Source organism: Diabrotica undecimpunctata, chromosome 8, assembly GCF_040954645.1.
Source record: "Diabrotica undecimpunctata isolate CICGRU chromosome 8, icDiaUnde3, whole genome shotgun sequence".
Taxonomy (NCBI): domain Eukaryota; kingdom Metazoa; phylum Arthropoda; class Insecta; order Coleoptera; family Chrysomelidae; genus Diabrotica; species Diabrotica undecimpunctata.
Window position 1 is genome coordinate 8,402,455 of NC_092810.1, and position 10,394 is coordinate 8,412,848.

General features: G+C 34.6%; 1 protein-coding gene across 1 annotated transcript in view; it reads left to right on the top strand.

Annotated features, from left to right (window-relative positions):
• LOC140449236 (very long chain fatty acid elongase AAEL008004-like) overlaps window positions 1-9,768 on the top strand; it is a 32,328-nt gene extending 22,560 nt beyond the window's left edge. Inside the window, exons 4-5 of the mRNA XM_072542424.1 lie at window positions 1,896-2,138; window positions 9,554-9,768. Of these exons, the coding sequence (XP_072398525.1) occupies window positions 1,896-2,138; window positions 9,554-9,736 (426 nt within the window). The 3' untranslated portion in view covers window positions 9,737-9,768. The remainder of the gene's footprint in view (window positions 1-1,895; window positions 2,139-9,553) is intronic.
• Window positions 9,769-10,394: the final 626 nt, after the last annotated feature.

The following is a 10,394-nucleotide window of genomic DNA, read 5'->3' on the forward strand; positions in this document are numbered from 1 at the left end:
CTAGTGATCGACAAGACCGGTATTTAGGTCAAATAGCTAGAAGAAATCCAACCTCTTCTCATCCGGAGCTCCAATGGCAACTTTTGCAGACTGCAGGTATTGACATTTCAGTTGAAACAGTATAAAAGAGACTGAGTTATCCAGACAGAACAAAATTGATCGGCTGAATTGGTATCTGGAACACCAGAACTGGACAAATAAAGATTGACAAAATGTCCGCTTTTCAGATGAAACCGGAATTGGCCTGAGATTAGATGACCGTCGAATTCGGGTTTTAAGAGGTCGAGGCAGACCAGCTAGACTGCAAACTGCCAGATCCGTTCCAAAATATAAAGGAGGAACTGTAATGTTTTGGGGAGGTATTATGATGGGAGAAAAAACACCTTTGCGTCCCTTACGGCAAAGTTTAACGGGTCGCCGGTATGTCGATTTGGTATTAGAACCCATAGTTTGGCTGTGGCGAGGTACAGTGGGAAACATTTTCATTTTCATGCACGACAATGTCCCTCCACATACCAGCAGAGTTGCCACAGACTTTCTGGATACTAAAGATTTCACTGTTTTGAGTTGGCCTGCCTGCTCACCTGATATTAATCTTATTGAGCATATGTGGAACCTCATTAAAAGCACGATTAGAGGTCGAAGGGATAATCGAGGTAATGCGAATCAGCTCATTCAAGCCGCTCTAGAAGAATGGGCAAACTTGCCCCAATGACAAGTTGACGATTTGATTAGAAGCATTCCCCGTCAGATTTGAGCTTGTATTAGAGCTAGAGGTGGCAACACTGACTATTGAAATGAACAACAAGATTGTATCTGTCTTTAGACAACCATTGCAATGTGCAGTGCAATTCATTTATTCGTGTTATTTGCGTTTTTGTTAATTTCAAGCATCTGTAACATTTTTTTATTGTTTTTTTTTATTGTAATTAAACTGGTTTAGTATAAAATGTAGTTCATTTTCCATTAAAAAAAATTAGTAATACTTTACAAAATCGGAAATACTATTTATAATTCAGTGAACATGAAATTGAATAAAGCTCTTTATGCTATATCTAGAATTAAAAACACACTACCCATCTCGGCATTAATGAATGTTTATTATAGCCTTGCTTACAGCCACATGTGCTATAATGTAATTTTGTGGGGGAACTCAGTAGATAGTAACAAAGTGTTCATTAACCAAAAAAAAATTATCCGTAAAATTTTTAATTTGGATTATCAACAGCCTTGTAAACCAGTTTTTATTAAACATCAAATTTTAACTTTCTACTGCCTATATATCTATAAATGTTTACTTTATGTCAAAGAGGAAATCAATACATTTCCAGTAAATTCAGACAATCACTATTACAAGTGCTGAATCTTTACGAGTTCCTAAACACAGAACATCCAAATTTCAAAATTGCTTCAGATATATGGGATTGACCTTATACAATCATTTGCCAAAAACTGTGAAAGAAATACCACTTATCTCTAAATTTAAAAAAAAATTTTAAAGATTTACTGTTAAGAAAAGCATATTACTCTATAAATGAATATCCTGAGGACAAATTGCAGTAGCTTCATATTTTACTTGAAAAAATGTTATTTTATATATTTTATGTTTTGTCAATTTTTTTTACACTGTGAATATTGTATTTTACACATTAATGTTTTTTATACTCAATTTTGTAGTGACGTATCCTATATATTTATTTTTAATGTCTTAAAGGATCAATAAAGTATGACTATGACTATGACTATGACTATGACTATTCATATTCATTTTTGCTTTCATTTTACTGAACATATTTTCTTTTTGATATAAGAGTAGGAATATTTGTAAGCTGCCAATAATATGTTAAAGATTTTGTGATTTTTCTTCTTGAAGCTAAAAGTTGTACATTTTCCAGGTTTTTTTTATATTACGAAAAAAGTATCAACAGGCCAGTTTTCTTCACATCTACCACCATTCAGCTATTATATTAGGTTCTTTCGTCGGATTTAGATACTATTATGGAGACAATGTAACAATTGTTGGAGGTTTAAATTCAATTGTACATACCTTTATGTATATTTACTACTTATTGACTGCTATAGATTCCAAATGGAGAAACTATATGGCAATTAAGAGAGGATTAACGTTAATACAGATTGTAAGTATTTGGTGACATTTTTATTTAGGGGACTAAATATTTTGACATAAATTATAAGAAAATATTTTAAACTTAGATTTCTTCTACTTCTTCATTTTTTTATTTGCTTAATCTTCTTTGGCGAACTAACGATTTGTCTCGTCATATTGTAAAAAATACTGATGGAAAAAATGGATATTCAAACCAAAATACCAGACTATCTAAGAAAAAAAATATATAGAGTAGAGGGTTATAATATTAACTATACTGACGAAACGTATCTCCACAGCAGTCATACAATATCTTAATCATGTAATGATGGTTCAAACAACTGTGTAAAGGTTTGTTATGATAAGAATACCAAAGAGAATTGAAATACTATTATAAAAATATTACCTCAATCAACTATGGGAGCTTATCGTCTATGGTTCGTCTAACTCAGTCTCCCAAGTGTGAAATCGTTTTGTCTTAAACTATAAATTAAACAATGAACCGTTGGCTGATAACAAATAAAACAATTATTTAACCAACTATGTTTATTTAACACATAAAACATAATATTTAAATAGCAAAGACAACTTATTTTAGTGCTTTATATTAAATAAATTTAAACGATACTTGTGGTAATGTATGGGAATTCCACCGCGATGTACACCAAATATTTGTGGACTTTAAACAAGCTTTGTTAGCAGAGAAGCATTGCGGGAGACCATGGTAGAAATGGGAGTACCTGGAAGGCTGGTACGATTAGCACAGGTGAGCATAGAGATCGCTTCCGCACGGATCAAAATTGGCAGCACCACGTCGGATAAATTCTCATTGACACCGGGCTTAGACAAGAATCTCGCCCCCCCCCGCTACTGACAAACAGATATGCCGCTCAAGGATCAAAAATAATATTGGCGTTTGCGGATGACGTGGACACAACTGCACAATCCACCAGAGAAGCAAAAGAAGTTTTCACCCTATTCGAAAACGGAACCAAGGAAGATAGTCTGAACGTCCATGAGAACCAAGGGTTAGACAAAACGTACCAATCAATGAATACAACTTTAAAGTCGTCAAAGAATTCAAGTACCTGGGAGCGGTCATAACATCTGAAAATAAATATGAAAAGGACGTGGCAGCCAGGATCTTTGCAGGAAACAGGGCATATTACTCAATAATGACCATACCTAAATCAAAAATACTCTCAATACCAGCAAAAATAAGAGTGTACAAGACAATATTTCGTCTCACAATAACGTATGGAAGCGAGACATGAACTCTGAACCAGCGGGAAATGACAAAATTACTGGTACTGGAAAGAAAAATACTGCGGACCATCTATGAGCCTTGCAGAAAAGAGAGAACAGGAGAATGGAGAAGAAGACTCAATGATGAACTCTAGACAGTATGTGGAAATGAAAACATAGTACGCTACATTAAAGCAAAGAGAATAAGATGGGAGGCCACGTACTAAGATCGAGTGTCGAACGACTTCTGAACGCCACATTCTGGGAAAGGCCCGATGGCAGAAGGTCAGTTGGTCGCCCAACAAAGAGATAAAAGGACGCAGTAGCCAGTGATCTACGCAAAATGGGAATACAGCAATGGGAAATAGCTGTTCAGGACCGACAACAATGGAGAGAAATAGTAAACGCGGCCAATACTCACATAGAGTTGTAGAGCCAAATGATGATGATGATACTTGTGGCATCGATGGACTGCTTGCTACTAAATATGTGTGGCCTCTCAATTAGGTTGTTAGGTCTTAATATTGTTCTGAAGCTTTTTTCTTATGACATTTTAAAGTAATTACTATTTAAATGGAAATAATGGTTAGGTCCTCCTGACAGCTGCAGTATTCCATATTATATTTAGTAAATATCCCATAAATTCTCCAATAAAGTGTTTCAGAAATATCCCATAAATTCTCTCATAGAGCCAATAAACTAGAATATTAAAAGTATCTTTTTTTCAGACTAAAAAGCTAATAAAGCCCAAAAAAAAAGAAAACATACTTTAACACTGTTCCTAGCGTTACGATTATATAACGGCAAAGTGGTGCCATCTAAATAGATCCTCTATCGCCTACGTCGCAAACTTTCGGTTGAAAACAGGTCAGTTCTTGTCAGAAGATGCTAGTGTTTACATCATTGTAAATGTGCGATTTTATTAGAACTTTGCTTTGAATCTGTTCTAGTTCCAGAGTTTTAACCTTGTTCAAGTTTTACGCGTCTTCAAAGAAGAGGTACTCCTTTTTTTGTGGAGTAGTGGTGGTGAGACAAAACGTGATGAATGATGTTTTATGTGGAGAAGTAGTGGACTACTAAGGAGGTGGGATTCAGAAGGTGGCGTGTTTGTGTGTGAGATGTGTTTGCGAAGCGAACAAGAGGAATTTGGGTGATTTGTGCCAAACATGTCGAAGGAGGTACTTCAGGGGTTACCAGCCACACAATAGGAACGGCTCTTGATCAGCATTTTAGGCATGCAGTGGATAGCTGCTATGTTGATATTTGAATCTGTGCCTGGATAGAATATAACGAAAGATATAAAGCTTCAAATAATGGACTACGTTGATAAAGAGTAAGTATATAAATCTTATTTTGTATAATAAAGTTAATATTAGAAAACAATTAGTATAAGAAAATATAAATACATATTTTTGTGTAAAAAGCTTTGATATTTTTTCAAACAAAAAAGTACATATTTGTAACGCTAGGATGTAATGTAAGCATATTCTCCAGTTATTTTGTATCATGTTTTGTTTTAATTATATGGTATTTTTAGAAACATTTTAAGAAGTAGTAGTATACAGAGTGTTTATACAACTTCAAAATTTAATAATTTGAAATTTTAAAATGCAGTATGTACCTACTAAGTTGTTTTTTTTTATTTCAGCGGCCTTGCTGCAGTTCTTTAAAGAAGTGTGACTGTTCAAGAAGCTATTGATATAGCCTTTGGAGAATACGACGAGATAGATGACGGCTACTCTGACGGATGAGGATTCCGTAGATGAGGACGAGGGCGGCGATTTCGACAATTTGAGCAAACGTCAGCTACTTGCCGATGCAGAAGTTAGAACTGCTGATAGAATTATACTAAGAGAAGAAATTCCTATTCAACAGTCAAAACCGAACAGAAGGTAACATTTCTTTGGCAAATGATATTGATATTACACCTGCTCATATGGTATATCCAAAAGTTTCTGAATCCCGGGATTGGGTTTCGGGAGATTTAACATGTAACGAGAAACAATTTTCTGTGTCAGATTATTCACTGTTTGAAAAAAATCAGTTGTTGATATATTCGAAATGTTTATAGAAGAAGAAATCATTTTATTCAGGGTACAGGAAACAAATCAATATGCTACTTTCAAGAACCTACCCGACCCAGGAGTCTCGCTAGAGAAAATGAAATGTTTCATTGCTATAATGATTCCTATATAGTGGTAATATTCATTGATATAGTGGTTATAATAATCTTTCCAGCAAGCGTATGTATTGGGAGCAAAGTCTTGACACTTGTATATAATGCTATGAGACGCAATAGATTTGAGCAAATTTTGAGGCTTATTCACTTGAATTCTAACGCAAGTATTGATAAGGATGATAACCTCTGGAAAATACGGCCATTTTTAAATAAAGTAGAGGACAGATACACAAAGTATTTTGTTCCTGAGAAAGATCTGGCTTTCGACGAAAGCATAGTCAAATACTACGGTAAATATAGTTACAAGCAATTTAAAAGAGTCAAACCCATACGATTTGGTTAAAAAGTCTGGTGCTTAAATACAGTGATGGGCTATTTGATTGATTTCGAGATATATTAAGGAAAATCTGTAACTTCTGATATTAACATAGAAAAAAACTTTGGAAAGGCGGCAGCACCACTGGTGAAAAGTATAGAAGAACTTCTTCTTCTGCTTCTTCTTCTTCTTCACTAGCTTTACAACTCGGGGTGAGTCATCCACTATCGCCCTCCGTCCTATATGATCTTGCGCTTCTATTTCTCATTTTTGTACCCAATTCTAAATAAATCGGCTTCAACATCATCCTTCCATCTTTTTTTGGTCGTCCTACTGATCTTCTACATCTGGTCTTTCAAAAAACACTATCTTTAACACTCTGTCGTCCTCTGATCGTACCACGTGACCTGTCCATCTTATTAGGTTTGCCTTGATATGTCTAACTATGTTTTCAGTTCCATACAGAGTCACCAATTCAGCATTGTGACGTCTTTTCCAATCCTCTGTGAATTCATCTCTTTGAGGGCCAAATATTATTTTGAGAACCTTTCTTTCAAATACTAGAAGCTTATTGATTTCCAGCTGGTTGAAAGTCCATGTTTCACTGCTATAGTAGAGTATAATGCTTTATTTCCCGCAGCTATCCTTGCTGAGACCTCTTTTTCTATGTGGTTGTCCGCTGTGATTATCGCCCCCTAACTCTTGGTCTTGGTTTTTGGTTACTACCATGTATTTCTTCTTTTCTACATTTATTTGGAGACCCAGACTACCTGTTTCCTTCTCGAGCTGTGAAAATACCTCTCTGTAGAATGCGTGACTGCATCTATATCATCAGCAAAGACCAGCAACAGTTTTGATCCTTGATCAGCAAATCCTCCTGTCGGCTCAGACGATATTTTACTTATTGCATATTCTAAAGCAAAATTGAACAGCAAAGGTGACAAGGGGTCCTCCTGTTTAAGTCCTGAATTTATACTAAATGGCATCGATGTTCTGCTTTCTATCTTTACTTGTGCATGTGAGTCTGTCACGCAAATTTGCATTAATTCAACTAATTTTCTTGGTATTCCCATTTCTAACATTGCTATCAAGCACAATTTGTTTATTTTCATGGAATTATATTCTTGCTGGAAATCTAAGAAAATTTGGTGCACATCGCGGTTGAATTCCCAGTTTTTCTCTAATATTTGTCGGATGGTAAATATCTTTTCTATAGTTGACCTTCCAGCACGAAAGCCGCATGGGTAGTCGCCTAGAATATCTTCCGAATATCGTGTGAGTCTCAAGATAATTGATAGCAATATGATGTGCTAATAAGCGATATGCCTTTCCTTCTTCTTCTTCAGAAGCAAATCCACTAATGGATGTTAGCGATCACATTTTCCATTAATTCTCTATTTCTTGCAATATGTATCAGAGATTGTATGTCGTTAATCCCTGTCCATTGCCTTATGTTTCGGAGCCAGAACATTTTCTTGTGTCCCATTCCTCTCTTGCCTTCAATTTTACCCTCGATTATAAGTTGGAGGAACTGGTATTTTTCATTTCGCATGATGTGACCTAGATACGCCGTTTTCCTTTTCTTGATGGTTTCGAAAAGTTGGCGTTCTTGGTTTATTCTTTTAAGGACATCTATATTTGTGATTTTCGCTGTCCATGGTATTTTTAGGATACGGCGATAGAGCCACATTTCGAAAGCTTCTAATCTGTTTATATTCCTCGTTTTGAGGGTCCAGCCCTCTACGCCATATAGCAGCACTGACCACACGTAGTACTTAGTAAACCTTAGTCTCAGTTGAAGATCGAACTCTGAACAAGTCAGTACCTTCTTGAATTTTACGAAAGCTTGTCGAGCTTGCTCAATGCGACATTTTACTTCCCTGTCCGATGCCCAGTCTTCAAAAAGCCACGATCCCATGTATTTAAATTTACTCACTCTTTCAATGGACTTAGTATTCAGTGCTATGGTGGAGTTTTCAAGTGCATCCAAGTTTCTGGAGATGATCATAAATTTGGTTTTTTTGGTATTAATCTCTAATCCCATTCGCTTACTGTATTCTCCGATTATAGTGACAAGTTGTTGAAGATCGACTATGTTGTCACAAATTAAGACACCATCATCAGCATATCGTATGTTGTTGATCAGTACTCCATTCACTTTGATTCCCATCTTTGCATCCTCCAGAGACTCTTGAAATATGGCTTCCGAATAAATGTTAAATAAAAGAGGGGAAAGCACACATCCCTGTCGAACGCCCCTTCTTATATGTATGGGTTTGGATATAGAATTGTCTATTTTTAACTGTGCCGTTTGATGCCAGTACAAGTTTTCAATGCATCTTATGTCTTTTTGGTCTATATCAACTTTCTTGAGGGTCTACATTAACTTGGGGTGTTGGACACGATCAAACGCTTTTTGGTGATCTAAAAAGCATAGGAACACATCCTTCTTCTGATCGTAACAATTTTGGACCAGCACCTGTGTTGCTATGTTGATATGCCTCTATAGTTTCGGAATTATTCTTTGTAGAAGAACTACCTGATAATCTGAAATCTTTTCCATTCATATTTAACTTTAACAATTTATTTAATATCTTGAGTCCTTTGTCTTATTAACGTTTGAAAGGGTTTCGTTCGAAAGGAAAACCGTTTACCTAAGAGCTGTCCTTTACTAGCTAAAAAATATATTAAGAAAAAGGAAAGGGGATACTATGAAAGTACTGTTATGTCTTTATTTAATTCTAATTTATTGAGACTGGTAATGGCGAAATGGTCTCTCAAAACTGGTATATACATCGGCTCGTCTCCAGAAGGTTCGAATTGTTGTTTTTATAACAAAGGGGGACCCATCGTGTATCAGGTAGGCATTATCTAGAAAATACTCGAATGAATAAGAATATTAGTAATAAACATGTTTACCGTTTTGGACAGGTACATGTTTACCGTTATGAATGGATCATAATGTTGGACAGTACAGGATACAAATTAGAAACAGAAAATGGTGCTGGGCATTGTTTACATAGATTCTTGATGTTTCAGTCAGTAACGCGTGGTGTTATCAAAATCAAACAACTGTCAGATGTCCCAAATAGACTTTCGAAGGACTTATCGTAAGTTTATTTGAAGAAATTTTCGTCATCTTCCAAAGGCACTGGGAGGACTCCATCTCCATCTTCTAATGCGCAAAGAGTAGCCGATGAAATTAGATATGATAGGATGGAACACCTAGTGAAAAAAATTCCAAACGACAAAAGAAGACGTTGTGCTGTTTGATTTTGTGTAAAAGATGTAACTTGAGTCTTGGGTAAAACCAAAATGTTTAAATTCCTTTTTCACTGTTTTCAGTTTTTAAATAAATAGAACTGTTTACAGATATATTTTGTATTTTTTACACCCTTTAGCTCCCAGCGTTACATATATGTAACAATATATACTGAGTGATTTATAAAACCGAATGCATAAATTTATTTATTTTAATGTGTTCTAATAGAACTGCCCCCAAAAAATATTAGCATCACATTAAAAACTGCGAAAAAATAATCTGGGCACTAATGGGTTAAATAAATTAGATTTTATTAAATTAGATTGTATTAAAATAAATTTAATTTTAATATCTCCAAGAAATATAAAGCGCAAACTCAATTTACAACTTTAGATTTAAATTTAGTAAACTATGTATATTAATTTGCTTTGATATACCTTTTAGGTACAACTAACTATGATGTGGAGCTGGATGGCAATAACGAAGGTCATCCCAGGCTGTAAAACATTTCCGCCGTTTGCCCTATTAATATGGATTACGAATAATATTTTTATGATCAGCTTATTTATAAGATTTTACTATAAAACATATAAGGATAACCAAAATACTGTTACTAAAAACGACTAAATATGTCTTAAAAAGTAAATATTAAAAATTTTCATTTTCATTTTTTGTATGATAAATGAAGTCATGGTTCTATATATATATATATATATATATATATATATATATATATATAAGAATGCGGAATTATAATTTGATGCACACTTTAATGTACCTGATAGAGGGCACCACATATGTGAAATAAATTTGCGCTTAACTTTTTTGCTCTTCACGTTCAGGCTATATGTGTCAAAAAATATTAAAGATACATTAATGCAAAAAAAAAGATATACCTGTTAATATCTTCCAAACTTAGCAGTTTCAGAGATAATCGCATTTTACAGATCAGCTCCATAATACTTTTTAGTTGTAATATTTGAGCGCCAAGGCACTGAATACCTGTAGATAAGCTTAATTAATAGTTTATTCTTATAAAAACAGCTTAACGATGGATATGCTATACTCCAAAATGCTTTCTTAATGCTGCTAAATATTTTATTTAAAGCCAGTTTTGATGTTATCATTAGACAACCCCAATCTTATTTAATGCATTGCGAGAAATCTTTACACAGTAGTCTGATGTTATGAATTCTTTTGACAACTTAACATAACTATTGTGTCTGAAAAATACCTGCATATTGGCAAATGATATTCGAAACGGACAAATTCCTAACTTCTCCTT